The 20,355-nt window shown below is 32.6% G+C and overlaps 3 protein-coding genes across 4 annotated transcripts; 1 reads left to right on the top strand and 2 right to left on the bottom strand.

The window, feature by feature from the left end:
• Positions 1-501: 501 nt before the first annotated feature.
• LOC112747312 (ATP-dependent 6-phosphofructokinase 5, chloroplastic-like) lies at positions 502-5,131 on the bottom strand. Of its 2 annotated transcripts, none has more exons than XM_025795265.3 (13): positions 4,623-5,131; positions 4,449-4,536; positions 3,892-3,965; positions 3,533-3,644; positions 3,270-3,365; positions 3,085-3,186; positions 2,923-2,997; positions 2,503-2,643; positions 2,313-2,429; positions 2,114-2,218; positions 1,926-2,006; positions 1,497-1,625; positions 502-1,081 (listed from the first exon to the last, which is right to left on the bottom strand). In XM_025795265.3, exons 1-13 carry the CDS (start codon positions 4,952-4,954, stop codon positions 1,061-1,063), a joined length of 1,473 nt encoding a protein of 490 aa, XP_025651050.1. In that variant the 5' UTR covers positions 4,955-5,131; the 3' UTR covers positions 502-1,060. The 2 variants fall into 2 exon arrangements, with proteins under 2 accessions (XP_025651050.1, XP_025651049.1); XM_025795264.3 differs by having other exon boundaries at positions 502-1,100; positions 4,623-5,083.
• A 1,972-nt stretch (positions 5,132-7,103) lies between these two features.
• On the top strand, positions 7,104-8,629 carry LOC112746836 (uncharacterized). The gene is made up of 3 exons (XM_025794971.2): positions 7,104-7,343; positions 7,457-7,527; positions 7,638-8,629. The coding sequence occupies exons 1-3, from the start codon at positions 7,298-7,300 to the stop codon at positions 8,295-8,297; spliced, it is 777 nt and encodes a 258-aa protein (XP_025650756.1). The 5' UTR covers positions 7,104-7,297; the 3' UTR covers positions 8,298-8,629.
• A 3,801-nt stretch (positions 8,630-12,430) lies between these two features.
• Positions 12,431-13,991, bottom strand: LOC112747311 (zinc-finger homeodomain protein 2-like). The gene is made up of 2 exons (XM_025795263.3): positions 12,820-13,991; positions 12,431-12,726 (listed from the first exon to the last, which is right to left on the bottom strand). The coding sequence occupies exons 1-2, from the start codon at positions 13,592-13,594 to the stop codon at positions 12,719-12,721; spliced, it is 783 nt and encodes a 260-aa protein (XP_025651048.1). The 5' UTR covers positions 13,595-13,991; the 3' UTR covers positions 12,431-12,718.
• Positions 13,992-20,355: the final 6,364 nt, after the last annotated feature.

Raw genomic sequence — 20,355 nt, 5'->3', positions numbered from 1 at the left:
AAAAGACATAAAAGAGGAAACAATATTTTCATCTTTTGGCTTGGCTCCGAAAGAAAAAAATAATAAAGACAAGTATTTAAAAACAAGAATGAACATATTTAAAGATCATTCACTAGGGCTGACCCCTGACCTGGGTTGATTCCCCTTTGCCAAAAGATAATTTATTTTTAATGTATTTGAGGCAGTAAGAGTATATGCTTGCTCTTTTGTTAATTCCTATCTTTGACTGAAGCCTGCATCTTGTCTAATGTACAACAAGTAGGTGGTGAAATTAAAGTATAGTTTATTATTATCTAGTATTTTTCAAACAATTTCTCCAAAATTAATAGCACTTTTATGATTAGAATTGGACTAATTCAACTTCATCATCATATTGAAATCGAAGTGCTATATAAAAAAAAAAATGCTATTTTAATGGTGAGATTGCACAAATGTGAATTTAAAACCTTTTTTAAACTTCCACATGTATGTAATAAAAAATGATCGAAACAAATAAATTCATCAACTGCAAATATATGAACTATCAATAATAATCCAATATAACTCAACCATAAGTTCAAATACAAATGACAAGTTATTCTGCTATCTACTCCCATTTAATTTGAACCCCAAATATAGGTTACAACAAATGTCACAAATGACTGAAAAAAAAAAAGTAGTCAAGCAAATATTTGCTTGGTTATTGATTCCTCTCACATTTTATTTTGAATGAAATTGGCAGGACTCTAAAATTCCTATACAAATAATCAAAATTTAAAATATGAAGGAAATTTAAATGTATCATTTGTATTATTTTGACCTATGTATATATATTGGGGTTGATTAATTAACCAAAAATACTTTGAAACCTATCTCCTACAGAATAATATACTCTTTTGGAAGCTTAGAATTCCCAAGACTGTTGAATCTATTATTAAAAATGGAAAGTTAAATCAAAAGAAATCTGGTTGGCCTGTTGAAGTTAAACACCTGTGCCACATTCTACTATTAGGGTCCACCAACCTTGGATGAGATATTGCTTCTGTGATGGGAAAGTAAGCATAGTGTGTGTTACATGTCCCTACTGTGATGCCACTATACCCTGCAAATGCACCATGAACCTGTCATGATACAAAAGCAAGCCATGAAATGGATCAATATCCACTATTAACCTTGTACATATGTTTGGATACCATATCACATGTAAGTATATATATGTAACCAATAAGCACAAGCTAGAGAGAGAACCAAATGAAGAGTTTAATGTATCGATGAATGATTAGATATCTCTGTGAAACAATTCTCCAGTGATAGTGTATGCAAACTAAACCGAATTAGTAGATTTTAATTTTGATACACTAATAGCATAACCTTACATAGTTAAGTGACTTGGATTGAGATGTTAATTCCTCATAATCTAGAGGAAAGTGGTAACAACCAAGCTCTGATGTGATCAACCAAAATCATAGATATGCAGAAAGAAGCAAAGATAGAGAGGGATAGGGATAGAAACTAACAGCATTTTGGCCAAGTACTGCACATAAAATTCCATCGGAAGCGTTTGCTCGACAAGCACGGATCATGTATGTTGGATCGATATATTTTATGTCTGCATGAATACCGATCTCCTTGAAATACTTTTTTGTCTGAAACAAACGATCGTTGATGGAGTCAATTACATTGAATTATTACTTGTTTTGCAAGAAATAAGAGTAGAAAAGCAGTTCAGCATTAAACTGAGGTTTAAAACTACATCTTGTCCCATTCGTTTCAAAAAGATCAATCCATCAACTTCTGAATTGTTTTAAGAAGGGATAACAAGTTTCTGAATCCATATGAAACATGAATCCAAGCAGAATTGACAGAAATAGAATGATAATTCAATCTTTAAGGAAATCCATTTCCATCAAGCATGACCATAAAAGCATAAACAAGTAATAACACACCTCTTGTTGAATATATCCACCAATGTCTCCTAATACAGCATTCCCTGAAGCATCCGTAGCATTAGTCTTTTGAAGTAAACCCTGGATCAAGAAGGATAATACACTATATCACTTAGCAACTTTGAGTTTTAATAAATGCTAGGTTGGTCGACTATTATATGCAGAAATGATTATGTAATCTAAATCACCTGTCCAGCTCCCTCTGCAACACAGATTACAGCTGATCCCTTTGTTTCTATAAGGTGCTTCATATGACTTAAAACTCCATTCTGTCCATGTAACTTGAAAGGAACCTTCCAACCACACCCAAAAAAACTTGTCTCGGTTTAATTCACATGACAAGACAGAGTAGTCATCGATTTCGAGCATGCATATTACATAACATACCTCAGGTATAAGACATATGTCAATCTGGCCACTAGCTAAGGAAGCATGCATTGCGATGAATCCGCTGCTACGACCCATCAATTTCACAATGCCAATTCCATGATATGCACTATGTGCCTAATAAGGAAGACATTATAAATATTACAGAATCTAATGACTGGAAAACTTGCCTGTATTAGTCAGAATTCACCTCAATATATGCAGAATTTATGGCTCTTTGGGCTTCTTCGACCGCAGTATCAAAGCCAAAAGTTTTATCCAACAATAGAATATCATTGTCTATAGTTTTAGGCACTCCAATTACAGATACCATATACCTTCTTTTACGGCACTGAGGGCGAAAAAAAGAATTATTAGATTCTTGGGACAAGCTTATATATTGACATATTTGTAACAATATGTACAATAAAAGTGAAGTTCCTTCATTTTCACATTTAAAGCAAGTGATCAGAAAAGGAATGTGCAGTAAATCAAACCAGAGAGGAAATTAACGTTTTGTAAATTTTAATGAATCTGTTTTGAAGATATGATTTTGTCATTGAAAAATAATAGATTACAGAACAATCCAATTGAATGCAATCAAATAACACAAGATTAAAGGATTAACAACCTCATCGTGAATTGCATTTGCACCAGCATGTGTTCCATTTCCACCCAACACAAAGAGCATGTTGATGCCTCTTTCCTGATATCAATAATATGCATATCAAACAAAAGACTTGTATGTGAAATCCTGAAATAGTTTCTTAATAAACGTGGATAGATAATTCACCTGCAAACTGTCCACAATTTCATTTACAGCAGGTCCACCGCGCGAAACTCCCAAGAGGCTTCCACCGGAAAGATGAATATTCTGAACTACATTCCTTGACAGCTGCAACCAGCAAACAGTCATTAGCAAGAAGAACTCATGAGATGTTTAAACCAAAATCAGGAAGGAGAGAAGTGTCATATTACCGGCACTTCTGAAAACTCTTTGTCCGAAAAACCGCGATAACCAAAAGGAATACCCACAATCTTTTTTACACCATAAGCTTCAAGTGTGATAACAAGCTGCAGCATATTCATTATCATATCAAAGTTTAAGAAACAAGATATAATTTGATGCCAAACTAGGAACATAATAAACTACAGGATATGATTTAAATGATGCAAATTGAAATATTACACTTCTCTCATAAATTGTTGCTACCTTAACAACAATGTGATCACAAACTAACCTGTCTGATGACATCATTAAGGCCAGGGCAGAGCCCTCCACAAGTGACAATTGCTGCCTTTACTTCTTCTGGTTTAAAGTATATCTTTTCTCGAGGTCCAGCTCGATGAACCCTAAAGAGGATTTCAGAATCTTTCACCAAATATGCTAATCATCAATACCATATTACTTACATTAAGAAGAAAGGCCTAAACTTCCATACAAGTTCTTAATAACAATGAGATTTCTTAATTTTCTATTTTGAGGAAGTGATTTTAGTCCAAATTGATGAACAAATTGCATACCCTTGCAAGCACAAACTTCGAATCAATTATGCAGTCATTATATTTGTTAAGAAAATTAAGAAATCAGTTACATTACCATTGTTCTACCCAACTACAACCAGGATCAATGCACTCAGCACCAGCTGATGTAGATGACGAATAATATATTGTCTGAAATATCAAAGATAGAGGAAATTAACACTTAGCTAACGTGTCCAGAACATCTTTTAATTGAATAAGATCATCAATCAAATATCTAATGCTAGGATTTTGGTGCAGTTCAATTGAGATAGAAGAGTTGACAATGCAAGGATAAGCGAAAGTTGTGAAGACCGTTTTCTTTTCCATGACTACCAGTATTGATCTAAGTGGAAGAATGAACATAGTTTGATGACAGTGTGAAGGCAGAGTTTCAACCAATTAATTAGGAATGACGTTATGAAAGAGTATTAACAAGTGATCACAAAAGTTGAATTAGTTCAATTCAAAATCAGTTAAAACACAGACACACACACACACACACAATAAGCAATGGCATTTGATTGTAAATAAATATTCAGAGAAGGAAAAATGCTGCTATAGAGGTAGAAATTTTGGTAGAATGGTGTTCAGAATCAAACTAAAACAAGATTAATAAAGGATGAAAAAGGAGACCTTGAGCAGAACTCTGTCATTGTCATTAATATATCCACGCCATTCTTTAGAAGGATTTAAGCCAGCAAAGTCTCTAACCATGGGAGTTCTGCAAAAAGTAGGCAACAATTTATGCATGGAAAACAAAATAGAAAGCAAAGATGCAAAACAGAAAAGAAATGAAAAGAAATGAACCTATGTTGGAGACAGAAAGTGGAGGGCATAGGAGGAGTATCATGGAAGATATCAGTGACGTGGGGGAGGCTGAAGCGTTCCTGGAAGTCTTGCTTGAACTTGTGTTTCCAATCAGGGTCGCAGAAATCAATAGGTGTGGAGTCATGGCTCTTAAACTGTGCAGAGACTCTGACTTTACTGCAAAGTCTTGTGGTTGTTAATGAATGAATATGTGGGTAGGAAGAAGAAGAAGAGGTTGTTACTGTTAGGCCGGGAAGAGTGACGACGTGAGACATGGTGTGTGTAAAGAAACGGAGGGAAGGAGGGTGTGGCGAGGGAGAGAAAGGGTTCATGGTTTGTTTGCGTGAGCCATGCGAAGATGACGTTGATGACGTCACAAGAATCAGAAATTTAGCTACGTTGAATTCGAGCCGCCTGCTGCTATTCAGTAATCTTCAACTTTCCAACATATATGGAACTATGGAAACTCCCACTTTTTCATTTTTAACTTTTAATTATCTTTCATATTCAACTTCCTTTTCGGCTTTGACTTTCGTATTTAAAATTCTAAATACGACTGCGTTTCCTAAGATATGAGATGTTCAGGTTTTTCACGTATCTAAATTTGAAAGAATAAATACTAATTAATTATCGTTCACTCTCTTTACATAAAGTTTTGTGTGTGTCTACTATCCAGCTGTCCATAAAACTATACCCTAAAAATTAATAAAAATTTATTTATTTAATTTTATCAACAACCTTAGATGTAATTTCATAAAATTTTTATTTTTTAAAAATAACTTATAAAAATTAATATTTAAAATTAATTTTTTAAAAATTATAGTATTTATATTTAGTAAATTAAATTAAAAATAATTATATGTTTGGTAAAATAATTTTTAAAATTAAAAAATATTATCACAGATATTAGGTGTTTTTAAAATAGCTTTTAAATTTAAAATCTAAAAATACTATAATAGCTTTTAAAATATAGATATTAATTAATGTATGAAGTTATATTAAACTTTTTAATTTTGATAAACACAAATCAATATTAAAAATTGTTTTTCTTAAATACTTTTAAAAGTACCATTAATTTTTAAAAGTTATGAGTTTTTTTATTTACCAAAGGTAAAATGAGGCGCTTATGCTTTTGAAAAGTATAATTATCTTTTAAAAAAATTTTAGCAAACTAAGGCTTAGTTTTGGTATCAATAAATTTAACTTATCTTTTTTAAAACTTAATAGTAGTAATGCCTATTACCGACCATTCGAATGTCACTATTATTAATCAATTTTAGAATAAAGTGACAAATAAATTTTTGACATAGATTAGTCTTTGAAAAAAAAATCAATGAAATTCTCTACGATAGCAGATGTAGATACAATAACTCTAGATTAATTTTTATAATCAAGGTAAAAAATCTTAATTTGAATCTAACTTATCCACACCTACTATCGTGAAAGACTTCATTGATATTTTTTTTTCTTCTAAAGACTAATTATGTCAAAAATATAAATCTTTAAGTATATCATTTGTGAATTACTTCGATTTCTTGCAAGGGTGAGGCCAGAGATGTTGGTGATGGCGGCAAGAAGAGGAGCAAAGAAGAGGATGGACGAGAAGGCTAAGGCAGTGGTGAAGGCTTTCAGCTTAAAGTTGGTGACGTTTTGGTGATGGTAGTGGAGGAGGAGGGTGTTGGTGTGGTGGCATTACATATTATGATGATGGATTTGGGTTTGAGAGAAAATATTTGGGGGAGGACAGTGACATAATTGTGGTTGTAGATATTGGTGTTGACAGTGGTAGTGGTATTAGAGACCGAAGATAAAGGATATGAGTAATTTAGATATTTTGGTTATTTTTTATTAAAAGTTAATAAAATTTTTAGAGTTGGATATTTTTGTGGCACAAATTTTATTTTTTATGGTTATAAGTTTAGTTTTGTTCTTTTAAAGATAATTTTATGATTAGATAAAAATGATTGTTTTTTTTTTAAATAAAGTCAAAATATTGATGCCAAGGAACCAAAGCAAGTAATGATATATTAAGGTGAACTTTAATATCATTAGAAATGAATGTGTTAGATATCTGTATCATAGCAAAATTTGTTGGCATGATTTAACTACATGTGCCTTAATGGTAAAATTATTAGTTTGCAAAGGAGTGGTGGTAAGGTGGCAATAACTAATTACATAAAATGATAAAAGAGTTAGAAGGTGAATATATTATTCAATAGGTTCCCCTTCTTCAAGGCTTCAAGTAACCTTAATAACAAAGAGAAGTGTACACATCCAATAGAGATACATCAAGCATGTGGGTAACTAGGTATTGTACCCTATGCTTGATTTTGCTTTAAGGGCAACCCAAGTAACCCTTATTACTTCCACGTAAAGAACAATCTCTTATATTATTTTAGAAAAATCTTGTGTATCAATTCGTGCATGGCCAAATAATAACACACTATAGCTATATTTATTATTATGTTCAGTTAGAGCTATTTGGCTCCTAAATTTGTGTGTTCTAACTGAAACAACTTCCCTAACTGTCATCTTTTCTCTAAGCACCCCAAAAAATGTCACATGTCCCATCACAATAGGTCCACATCAACCTTGCTTATATATATATAATGCAACTTTATCATGCTATATTCTCCGAGTTTAATTAAGCACTGATAAATAAGTACCAATATTACATGGATCATCATCAGCAAGAAAAGTTCAATAAGGCAGAAATTCTAGGTTCAGTAGTGATTTGTTTCTATTCTAATCTAATTAAGCATTACTAACTTGTTTTCATGTCTTGTAAATTTTTGCTGACAAAAATCCTCAGTGGGAATCTTTGTCTTTTGCAGATTTGTCATCAGAGATTACTGAATTTGATAGCACTAGTTGGCTTCTTAGTTCAGCCCTGGAGTCCCAAAATGTTATTACTTCTAAGTTTTCTAAGTTTTATTGTTAAATTAAATGCTACATATGTATGAAATTTTAGCCACTTTTTTCCTGAGTATTATATATTCTTTGTTAAAATTGCAGGTGAAAACAACTGAAAATTACACAAGGGAGTGTCACAAGAAGAAGAAGATACTAGGATGTCCCATAATTTCAGCAGAGGAATTGAAAATAAGAAGTGAGCTTGAAATGGAGATTGAGAAGCATTTAGAAGACGAGATTAACGAGAGTATCTACTGCCTGGCGCTTCGGTTGCGCAGGATTTACAAGCAGAGGAAGGAGAGGAACAATGCAAAATATGCATCTGAATATGGCAACAACCACCAACTATTACTAAATGATAATAACATCATAAGAATTAGTAACAATGGAACATTTTCTGGGGTGAATATATGGATAAGAATGGAAGGGGGAAGAAGAACAAAGGTTGAAATTAAAGATGTTGCAAAAAGGGTTTGTCCAAAAACTGTTGTGAAAGAAGTGAATGGTTTTGGTGCAAAAAATCAAAAGTTTGATTGGGTCAATACACTAAGAGAAGGTTCTTCAAGTCCTGTTGTTGCTGCTGTCGACAGATCAAATGGAGGGTCAAAGTCAAAGCACAAGAGTTTTGACCTAAAGAATGTTTTCTCAAACTCTAAATTGGAATGTGGGAAGGGAAAGAATAATGGTGGATCCCCATGCCAAGGAAAAAAGAGTGCAAGTGTGGACCAGGAGAAGATACTTCAATTGGAGTGGAAATTTTGAAAAATCTTGTTTGGGGTATGTGCTGATTTTTGTTTGGCCTTTCCTTTTTTGTTGCTACATACCAAATGATGAATTGATGACATAAGTTTTTTGGGTTTTTTTTTTTTTTTTCTCTCTAATGACAAATAATGCATGATAGAAGTAGAAAATATTTTTTTTTTGTATTGTTCTGGTCTAAATTGTCGTTATCACTATTTTCTTTTGTAATTTTGTTAGAGAAATTCCAATTTTTCTCTTATTGTTGGATTCCTTTTGATTGTCAAAATTAGCATTTTCCATTCATGTAAATTTTGAAATTGAATTTTTTAATTGCATTAAAAGTTATAGATCGCTTTAAAATGTGCCCAAGACAATCTTTATATATGAAAGATAATTATCATTTTTAAATTGACTTTTGAGGCAGAGTATAATTTGACCTATTCCATTCTAGTAACACCTGAAGTTCTTACATAATATGTTATGTATATACTAATTATTAAATTAGTTATTTATATAAAATATACGTTAAAAATAAGTTAAATGATACATGTATTTATATATAAAATTATAAATACATATTTGTATATACAAATTTTTTTATATTTATAGTCAAATTATAAAAAAATTTTATTTACCAATATGCATATTACCGAGTGTATTTATCTTTATACATTGACATTACACATCTCGAGTACATAAGATAAAAATAATTAAACATAAAATTTTGATGTTATATATCAAGAATGTGTTACAACTTACAAATTAAAATAACGAGGAATGTTAGGGTCAGCATTTTTATTAAATTCTGGCCAATATTTAATCATTAAAGAGAAATTGAATGATTCTATATTATTAGATACAATTTTACACTATTAAAAATATTATTAATGACTAATTAATGACTAAAAACTACTAAAAATATGTAGATATATCTACAAAAATATAACATATAACACATTTTAAGTACACAGTATCCAAGATCTATGTTTAATTATTTTTTATTCTTTGTATCTGAGATATGTAATGACAATATATATATATATATATATATATATATATATATATATATATATATATATATATTGATAAATAAAATAAATGAAAAAAAAACCCTCAACTTGCATTTAAATTCTCATTATGAAAAGGGCTGTTTGGCAGAAAAATGTTTCATGTAAATACCGATAAGTCAGCAAACTTATCTTGAAAACTTTGGGCCGGGATATGGAACAAGAGCCTACAACACTTTCAAGTTTCTTACTCTTCCGTTCCTGGATCATATTTTGAGTAGAGCTTGTCTTCTCAAATTTACTTGGTCCATAACAATGTCAATGAAGCCCAAACTTTGAAAAGAAAAAGTTACCAAATAGTATGTGGGATACACCAAAAACATTAGACCAAGGTTCCATTCTCTCATTCCGAAAAAATAAAGGGGGTCAAATGAATTACTCTAATAACTGAGATTTTATGTTGAAATCGACTTTAAAAGCGTATTCGGTATTCCTATTCTACCTTTGCGTTAGAAAAGAAATAACTAGCGAGGAGGGAAGAAGGTTCGAAAAATGACTTAGGTTACATTGATTAATTTACCCTTGTAAATTGTAATTTGAAAAGATTTGGGAATAATATTTGTGCATGTGGTGAGATTGTTGTGGTTGTGGGAGTCAATATAGGCCCTTAGGAATCATTGCGAAAGCACAAGGTGATTGTTTGGATATTGGGAAGCAGTAGGGTAGCTCTAACTAAACTAGCTATAGGAACGCCAAAGTCAGCTCATAACACAACCCACATGCTTACATACAACTTCCTTGGAATTGAACCCTTTTCTTTTCTTCTTTTGCTTTGGAAAAAGCTTTTTGTAATCCAAACGAATCTTTGTTCTTGGTCCCTCTTTCTCTCCTCTTGTTACTTCTTTGCCCCCAGTTGACTCTCATCCACAACCATACATTCTGCGCTTCTTGCAGCTTTATTACTTTAATTATTTTTTCACCCTTATGATGTTCACTAACCCAACAATGAAGGGGAAAAACATTATTCCACACTTTTTCTCGTTTTAATGTAGCTTTAATCGTTTAAGTTCTGATGATAACTTTTTAGTCTAATTATTATAAATATGCACTACTCTCCATGAAAATTGTTGTTGTTGCTGTTGTTAATGACAGGGCTTCATCACTTGGATCATTTTAGACAATAATGTAAAAATACACAAATAATTATATTCAACAAGTCTTGTACTATATTCTCTACTGATATCTATGTTGTTTGGGTCTGCTATCTTTTTGTAACAAAGGGGGGCAAAAAAGGAAAAAAGAATTTATTTCTGACAGTTTACTTTCTTTCTTCATAGTACAAATTGCATGAATTAATTGTTAAACGTAATTGTTGGTCTCAACTTAACTAGTTTCGCATGAAAATTTGACGAGCTTAGTTAAAATACATAAGCAAGGTGCACTTTGATTGATAAGTACTTGAACACGGTAATAGTTCCTAGCAAAAAGAACTACGTTAACTTGGTTTAAATGGTTAAAGATTTGAAGAGAAAACAAAGTAACAATTGGTGATGATGAGAATGAATAATGGGAAATTTTGGGATATGATGGATGAACAAGTATGCCAAGTTTTTGAAAAGAGGTTGGTGATTTGACCGTCCAATTGGTGTTGGTGTTGTTGGAATGGAATGGTCCAATTAAGGGAGCATGGAGACAGTAGCCGTTAAGTCATGTACATGTTTGTAGGAGAGGGAGAGAAGAAGACAGTGAAGGATATGGACATGATGTCCTTTTTTCAACAAACCACCTAAACACACAAAAACAAAAGCACCAAAGGAAGGGGATTCCATATTTCCATTACAAACATAATGTGGGCCACATATTGGAGCATATGCATGCAGCTTTAACTGATGCTAATTGAGACCACCCCCCCCAAAACAAGCAAAGCATCTCACCACTCCTCTCTTCTTTGAGACCTTGCTACTCCCTTCACAAGCAAAGTGCCAATCAACAAGCTTTTTACCCCATTATTGATTGGTCAAACTGCTAGATACTTTACTCGGGTCAAACTATATTACATACACTTATTATCTTTCTATCAAATTAATAATTGCATAATTTGATAGAGAAAGAAGACATAAGAAAGGAAGCAATAGGTGTAGGCAGAAAATGAGGAAACGTTCTAAAATGAGCATGGTTCTCCATGTTTCCTCAAGTAATCAACCAGGTCCCCCCTTTAGCATGCACACATTAAAGCTGTTTGAACCCATAAAGGTGTATATTGCATTACATTACATTCATTAATAATACCTAGCTAGCTAGCTACGACCTAGCATTATTATTTATGTTTATTAATTATTTAGTAGTTAACATTGTACTGTACATACACACTTTGTTAAAGACTTTAATTAAATGCAACTAGTTGAGAGCATGATTTTGGAGTAGGGATCTGACACGACAGAGATTCTAGGGATCCTAATAGATTCTTCCCTTCATTCAGGTCTCTTGAAATAGCGCCATTGATGGAGGTAGTTGAGGAGAATTGCAGAGAAAAGAATTGTGTCCCCTATGTGCATGTAGCCCTATAGCTCTTTGCAAACTTACAAGGGAATTAATTAATTTTAAGGGTTGGTCAAAATCATCAATGGTAAAGGTTATTTAATTTTCAAATGTAAGAAAAAACAGAGACACGATGAAAAATTGGACAAATTAAAATTGCAAGCGTCTCTGACTGACCAAACTTTGAGTGAAAAAACATGATGCCACATTTATAGAACAGCACTCACATGCAATAACATTTAAGAACACTCCATTTATTTACTCAATACTACACACCCAGATCATGATGAAAAATCAAATTAAACCTTGTCCATTATTATCAAATTGAACACAGCAAGTAATTATTAACTAGCCATTTATTATAAAAAGAAATAGCTTATTTAAACAAAGGATCTTGAAAGAATAATAATAAAATATAAGATACATTTTCATTGAACACCGACAAATGATTAATGGCCTATATGCAAGAGATCAACCAATTAATCTTAATTAATACATAATCCCCCTCGGATTATTTCTTTAGGTGTATATGTTAGCTGAAGAAGTGTATGTGAAAGAGAAAAAAAAAAAGGAGGAAAACAAGTGTTACATGATATGACGAATTGACGATTGAAAAGAAATTAGTTGAGTTGATCATGAAATTATAATATTAATCCGTGGGCTCTAATTAATTCTAGTACAATGCGTGCGATCCCCCTCCTATGACTGAAACAAGGCAACTCCTCTAGCTAGCAACATACATAAATAATACGATCCCCGAAGAATAAGAAAACACAAAGAAACCCTAAAAAAGAAATCAACAGTAATAGTAGTGGCAGCAGCAGTAGCAGTAGAGTCCTGAGTAGTAGCAACCTTTGTTTCTCCCATCCACCCAACTCACCCAATATACATTCCTTTTCATGAAGCTAAGATTTAAGAGAGAGAGATGAATGGTTATAGGGGAACCTGAAAGCGTAAGCGTGTATGGAGTGAGAGAGTAGGGAGCTAGGGCTTCTTACCGAGGGTGTGTTTGTTGTTATGCATCCAAACCTTGAGAACATGCCGCTTCACACCCGTCTCGTTACAAAACTCTTGAACCGCACCCTCGTCGTGTTTCTGAATCCGCCATCCCAATCTCTCTGCAAGTTCCAGCATCTTCTCCTTCTGCTCCTGCGTGAACTTCGTCCTGAACCTCTTCCGTGATGATGACCCTCCTCCTCCGCCCCCGCCACCGCCACTCACGTCTTCCTGCTCGAAATCCCGCGCTGTTCCTCCACCTCCAGCTCCGGAGGTCGAAGGGAGAGCCAGCGTTCCCGCTCTCTGCTGCCCCCCGCTCACGTGTAAGTACCCCGCCGGTGTCCGGTAGTAGGCCGCAAACGGCGGCGGCTGGTGGTGGTGGGGGTGGTGAGTCAGGAGATACGGTCCTCCTCCTCCTGGTCCTGCTCCGGCGAGCTCAGTCTCCTTGCGGTGGAAGTTGCGGTGGCAGTTGCAGGCGGCGCATTTGAGTGCGTCGAGGGTTCCCTCCGTGCCGGCGGGCATGAACTCGCCGCAACCGTCGAGTGCGTGTCCGCCGATCCCCACGGCATGGTTCTTCAAACACTCTCTGTATCTTGGCTTCACCATGTTGCTGCTGCTGTTGTTGTTGTTGTTGTTCCTCACGGTCATGGGTTGAACCACCAACATGGGTTCCGAACCGGACATTTTAACCCGGGTCGGGTTTCCAAGAGGGTCATAACCCGTTCCTCCTGGCACACACAGCTCTTCTTCTTGCTCCTCTTGCTCATCGAATTCCATCTCTTGAAAATTCTGATTACTCTCTCTCTCTTATTCTTCTCTGCTAATTAGTGTTACTTTCTCTCTCTACTTTGGTTTTGTTTTCGTTTGCAACTTTGCATCGGGGGGAGAGAGAGAGAAAGAGAGGGAGAGAGGTTTGGTTGTCGAAAGGGGTTTTGATTCATTCATATACTTTTTCGGTTCTCTGTTGTGTTCTTATTAATCGTCATCATCATCACCATCACTGTAAAACTACTTCAACCCTCTATTGTCCTTCAACCGGCTATACCCGGTCATGTCAGGCGGTGATTTCTCATTTTTACCCCTTGCTGGATGAATGGTGAAGAGCTGTCACTGTTCTTGGGGACATTAGTACTACTCTGCACCGTAGCAGATGAGCACAAAAATGGATAAATATAACATTTTGTAGATAATGTTAATTACTTGTATCCTTCGGAATAAGGAATAAAGGCCCAACGTCACAAAGCCCAACAAACAGAGAGGGATAAACTTTCAAGTGGAAATTGTTTAGAGATTTAAGTAGTGAGTTTACAAGTTCTTATTAATAGCAGGTTATTTCATGGCTTAGAATCGTAGATTTTAAAAAAATAAACTTTATTCGGAATAATATAAAGATAATTTGAATGGTGTAAGATGATAAAGACACAAATTTCGCAACGGGGTTAGAGGGAGAATGTCTCCGGCCCCCACGTAGAAGTGATATATTGTTATTGATATCTCGCCAGTCTTACAAAACTACATTATGAGTAGGATCACACCATCAACAACCATCCCAATAACATACGTCATTATTTTTACTAAACCGATCCAAATTAAACCGCTCATTTAATCTAATTCAAACCAAAAATCGATTAAAACTGCACTAATTTAGATTTGATTGGATCCTATTTTTTGCAAATCGTTAGATCGGATTGGATTTTGGATCTACTTTTCACAACTGATTCAATTCAATTCAAACCGCACAATGTATTATAATATTATATTATTATTATGTTTACAATTATATTTATAACATATTCAATTTGTTACATATTTTTATATTTTTCATGTATTATTATTATTTAATAGTGTGATTTATTTATTTATTTTAACTAACCTATAATTTTATTTCTATTATTATGTTATCGTTGATTTTTTAAGATATTGTTAAGACTTGCTGTATTATTGTTGGTTATTTGAAATTTGATGTTGAGACTTGTTATATATATATATATATATATATATATATATATATATATATATATATATATATAATTTTTTTAATTTACAAAACCGCAAATTCAATTTAATTAAAACCGTTCGAAATTGGATCGAATCGGATCGGATTTTTTTTTTTAAATCATTCAATCCAAACCGCACCGCAAATAAACATAGTATTCAGATCAGATAAAATTTTGATTCAAAACTGATCCAAATCGCACCTCAAACACCCCTAACTCTTACTATTAGTGTTCTAAAACAAACATGTTACGCTAAAACCATCAATTGCTAAAATAAAAAATATCATTTTCATTATCATGAGCAGAGACTTATTTTCTCTCATTATTTTAGAAAACCTCATCCGTTCTAAATCATTTAACACTATTACATTTTTATTCAACGACCTTCCTTTTAAAATTCACATTCGGTCGTAGTTGGATGTCAATATATAAATACACATTCCTGTCTATCAGTGCATTTTTTTAGAATCAAATATAAGGTTTATTCTATTTTTTTTTCTGGTCGTATCTCCAATCTAACAGACCAAAAATTAATCTACTGCAGCACTAAATATTGAACTTTATTTAAAAATTTATTATTGACTAATGGATTATTATATACACAAGACATGATTTAAATCTCTAATACTTACTTAAGCGGACTAATTATCTAATTACTAGATCAACTAAATTTAATTTACTCTATTTGTTTTTAATGCATCAATTTTCTCATATTATTTTATCGTATCAAAATTAATATTTAAACATTCATTTCAATATAATTATACATAAGAGATGAAACATATTTAAAAAATATTAATAAATATATTTTTTATACTACTTAAAATTATCGTTAATGTATACGCGTATATAATATTTATTTAGTAGTCAGAATTAAATTTAAAATAAATCAATATTATCTTAATATCAAAATAAAGAAATAGATACTATGCCCTTCTCTATATAAAGGGCATGCTAGTACTTTTAATCTAGCTAATGGTTTAAAGTTTTTCCACAAGCTTTCGAAATTTTGAAAATTAATTTTAATATAAATAATTTTAGTTAATAGAACACTTGAAATTTTTTCAACTATACAAACTATGAAAGTATTCACCTTCTAATTTTGTAAGATAGTATAGTATAATTCCCTAAAATAATTAGATATTCTGAAATGTTAATTTCTCAAAAAAAAAAAAAAAACTTGAGAGATATACATTGATGGATATAATACAACTAACTTCTTTTCCCAGTTGAAGGTCAGAAGGTGTTTTTTTTTTTTTCTTAAATACAAATAAATAAAATTTTAATGAGCATCGCATTAATTTAACTAAAATATACAACATTTATATTAATTGAATCTTATTATTCTCTCTAAAAATATTATCAAATTAATCTTGTTATTCATTCTCAAAATATTGTTTAAAGATACAACGTTATAACTTAAACTAACAAAAAGCCCGCGCATGAGACAATGTTTTTCATAAATTTGTTGATTTTAAATAATAAATTATATTTTTAATAATAGATATTTATGTATTATTGATTTTTGTACTAAATCAACATTTTATTTTTAAATAATCTAACTATTAGTCTTATATAACTAGAAAAATTTATGATAACATATCACTGGATAAATATAAATACAAAATACTCTAATTTATTGAATATTTTTCAACGTTTGATTATGTATCATAATTTTTATTTTAAGAATTTAATTTTGTATTTGTTCAACTTTTGACAATTTAGTTCTATATTTTAATTGCGTTGATCATTGAGTTCGCAAAGTATGAAATTTGCTTAATAAATAACACTTTAATTACAACGTTTTTATGTCAATAAAATAATTGATATTACCCAATAGAATTGAATAATAATACAGCAATTAAACTTCGGATTAAGTAAATTGTTTCAACTATTTTAACGTATACGTAAGACAACAATGGTGGATTTTTAATGTGCAACTAAGCCTATAAGCTACATCTTCCTTTTGAAATGTTAACTGTGGCCTTCCAAAGAACAAAAGTGAGCATGCATTAGTAAGATATTAAAACATGAAATGAAATTAAAATTAAATAATTATTTTTTTCTCTTTTTTCTTTTTTTATCATCAAATCAAATACTCATTAAAATTGAATTATATGCTTCATTAGTTCAATTGGTAAATAATGCCTCAATATAAACCAGCATGTATTTCATGTGAGATACATGTTTATCTATCAATTTTCTTCGCTTTGAAATAATTCATAATTTGATAAATACTCAAAATTTAAATAATTTTGTGTGCGACTTTATCTGTCTTTTTGAATTTCATAAATTCATATAGTGAAAGTAAGATCTCATCTCAGAATCAAATGGAGAATATTAACTCAAACATGATGCGCAGAATTTTAAATATTAAGTCTTGTATTGATTCAAAAATACTAAAAAATAGAATCTAATTCACAACTTAAAAATTTGTTATCTTAACTATAGAAATCACGATACATTTGTATAGCAATACTGCAATTGGAAATCATAAAAAATTTGTAAAGTACTATCCGCCATACATCATAGCTCATAGCCATATATGGAATGTAAGAATGGTCACAATTTACGGATAGAACTAAATGTCTACAATTGACATTTTGATCAAAAGGATGCATTAAATTTAAAAGAAATCCAAAACCCAAGAAAATCCTCAATAAACATACTTTTAGGAGTCCGAAAGTCTCAACTTCATCACCAAATTTTATGATTTTTTGTTCAACACGGACAATGGTAATTATTTCTCGCCTCTTAAAAAAATTAAATTATAACGAAATTGAGGTAACATTCTAAAAAATATACGTTTAACCAATATGTGACTTTACAATATTTAAGAGCATTTTAAAATAGATTTTCATGAGTACTAAATAAAGTTAATAAAAATATATAACAAAATTCTGCCGGTGATTGAAAAGGGAGAAAAAAAAGTAAGAGTGACTATTGTTGTGCAATAATTTTATAATAAATAATGAGTCACTAATAATTCAGCTCAATAGTATGATTAAGGAAAGAGAAGGATCAATTGAAATCACCGTAGTTGGATGCCATAATTTGTAAATCTCCTTGCAAGGGCGGCTACACAAATAATTTTATATTTGCAAATTTTTTTATTTACAGTCCCTATTTCGATCTGTATTGTTCTAATATGATTTAGCTCCATAAATAATAGAGTGATCTCTTTTAATACGATAAATTCTTTGCCAGCAATCAAATGAGGCCATACAGGGTCATGTCCATGACCTGACATTACTTGGTTCCACGAGTATGTTCCATGTGAATCCTTAATCATCCATATATTTCACTTATATGAACCCATTTCAGTATGCATGCCTATGTAGCAGAGGTGACCATTTATCAATAACAATTTTTTACAGATAGCTTTGCCTTGTGCAGGTGTGACAATATATCCGAATTCTCTGGTCAGAATGGAATAAATTACAATACACAGGGACTTAGTTTTTATATGATTATTCTAGCTCAATAAATAGATAGAGTCATTGGATGCAACATATCTGGGATCAATTCTTTGCACATATGGGGGCAGCATAAGTTGGTATTCCACCGGTCACTTGCTGAGGAATATGAAATCAACCAATAACATGTATCTAAGAGTTTATTGTTGTATATGTTGATCCAAACATAGTTCACAGAATGCGGGACATAAACAAATGCATAGGTGAAACCACATAAATTGCAACGATGCTGAATGACATCAGGGATGCTACTTGTAACACCCCATTACCCTAAGCCTTACCTCTAGTCGTAAAGTAAAGGATAACAAAGTGCCACGACAGTTCTGAAGCTTATAAATATAATATATATTCAAGAATTTATATAACTAGAAGCCCAATGAAGGAATAAAAACTCAAAGTCGCATAAAGCGGCATTACGAAATGCGAAGCGTTCACACACGGTAACTAAACGCGTGGATACGAACAGAACAAGACATAATACATATAAATACCTTGTAGATAGCTCCAGGTTACGCAATATATATATATATATATAAGAAGACTAGTCACAGCCTGCAGAGTTTAGGCTGGCTAGCCAAATTGAAATACAAAAGAGTTTTAGAAGTGTAAAACAGCGTATACAACTTATCTCTCAAAACAAGCCTCTAAGGTTATAAAGTCTAAAATAAGAAGGTGAGAGAAAGTACTACAACAAAATAATCAAAATTCAAAAGAGAGCATAAGATCCTCCACTCCGTCACCATCTCGTAACTCACCGAGGTGGGTTACGAACTGAATATGAAAAATAACAACAATATATGGTATGAAAATCGGAGGTTCTCAGTATGGTAACAGTGATCAATCTGTAAGATATAAGGTTCCGGGACGCGAAAGGTAATCCTAGAACTTCACATCGAATACAGGTATTCAAGCTTAATAAAATAAATAACTTAAACCATAAACCATAAATAGGGTTATCTAAACTTAGGAAATTTCTAACTAATACTAAAATACACGGCTGTCCCACAGCCTTCGCCAACCTACCCTCCACACGATCACATCGCAACCGCCAACCTAACCTCCTTAGCACTAGACAAATCACAGATAATGCAAGTAAGTAAAACACAAATAGTATACATATATAACAGGTAAATCAACTAGCATTTAGACATGTTATTCAAATAGGTATAACTCAAGTAATCAAAGTAAGCAAGCATGTAGAAGATGCATATGATGAATGTCTGTCCTATTGGCTCGCGATATCACTTGTTGGTCCATAAATGCCAACCTGACACATCATTTCGAATGTCGCCTTTCTGCCACGTCCGAGGATATAGCGCCTGGCACGCTTTTGTATCGCTCTGAGAATATAGTGCTTGACACACTCTTGCGGTAGAGAAGAAAAACAACAACATATTTTTCATCATAAATCGTTCTAGGAATATAGTGCCCAGCACACTGTCCATATCCAACAAGTCCATCAACCTCAAATCATCATCAGTCATCACCATTTTCTCATCTCAATCCACTTTCAATTCTCAAGTCTCAATATTCTAAGGATATAGTGCCTAGCACACTCTCCTTTAATATCCATCAAACTCATCATAACCATCATCAGTTCTTAATTCCACAAGTTACCATCTACTCACAAGTCCTCAAGCCATTGTCAATAAAACACTTCGCTAGTTCACCCACAACTTCAGAAACCTAAGTCTTCGTCTTCTAAACTCATACAGAAAATCCCCAATTCAAATTAACTATCTCATCTTCATCAGTCTTAGAGTCTAATTACTAGCCACAAGTCTTAAAGAAAATTTATGGAAGTTTGGAAAGCTAAGAAACCCTTAAAAGCATAGAAAAAACACATTCTCAACAAAATAGGGGGTTGTGCGTACGCACCCCCTATCGTACTTACGCACACGTTGAAAAATGTACATCCGCGTATGCATACATGGGCTGCGTACGCAGGAGTTCTGGACAGATGCCACCATCCGCATATGAGGCATGGGTCCGCGTACGTACGTATATCAGAATCCATAAAAGTTAAGTTGCAGAAATTTCAGTTTTAGACCCCAAACTTTAAACG

The sequence above is a fragment of the Arachis hypogaea genome, chromosome 15 (assembly GCF_003086295.3).
Source record: "Arachis hypogaea cultivar Tifrunner chromosome 15, arahy.Tifrunner.gnm2.J5K5, whole genome shotgun sequence".
NCBI lineage: Eukaryota > Viridiplantae > Streptophyta > Magnoliopsida > Fabales > Fabaceae > Arachis > Arachis hypogaea.
Note: the sequence above shows the minus strand (reverse complement) of the source record. Positions and strands in the feature narration are given on the sequence as shown.

Bases quoted from the DNA above. Each gene is read 5' to 3' on its own strand.
- LOC112747312 (XM_025795264.3), bottom strand. From the start codon at position 4,954: ATGAACCCTTTCTCTCCCTCGCCACACCCTCCTTCCCTCCGTTTCTTT. The intron at 3,645-3,891 runs GTAATGTAACTG...AATCCTCTTTAG, and splicing joins TGTAGTTGGGTAGAACAATG to GGTTCATCGAGCTGGACCTC. The intron at 1,101-1,496 runs GTTAGTTTCTAT...GTATCATGACAG, and splicing joins CAGTACTTGGCCAAAATGCT to GTTCATGGTGCATTTGCAGG.
- LOC112746836 (XM_025794971.2), top strand. From the start codon at position 7,298: ATGGATCATCATCAGCAAGAAAAGTTCAATAAGGCAGAAATTCTAG. The intron at 7,344-7,456 runs GTTCAGTAGTGA...TGTCTTTTGCAG, and splicing joins CAATAAGGCAGAAATTCTAG to ATTTGTCATCAGAGATTACT. The intron at 7,528-7,637 runs GTTATTACTTCT...TTAAAATTGCAG, and splicing joins CAGCCCTGGAGTCCCAAAAT to GTGAAAACAACTGAAAATTA.
- LOC112747311 (XM_025795263.3), bottom strand. From the start codon at position 13,594: ATGGAATTCGATGAGCAAGAGGAGCAAGAAGAAGAGCTGTGTGTGCCA.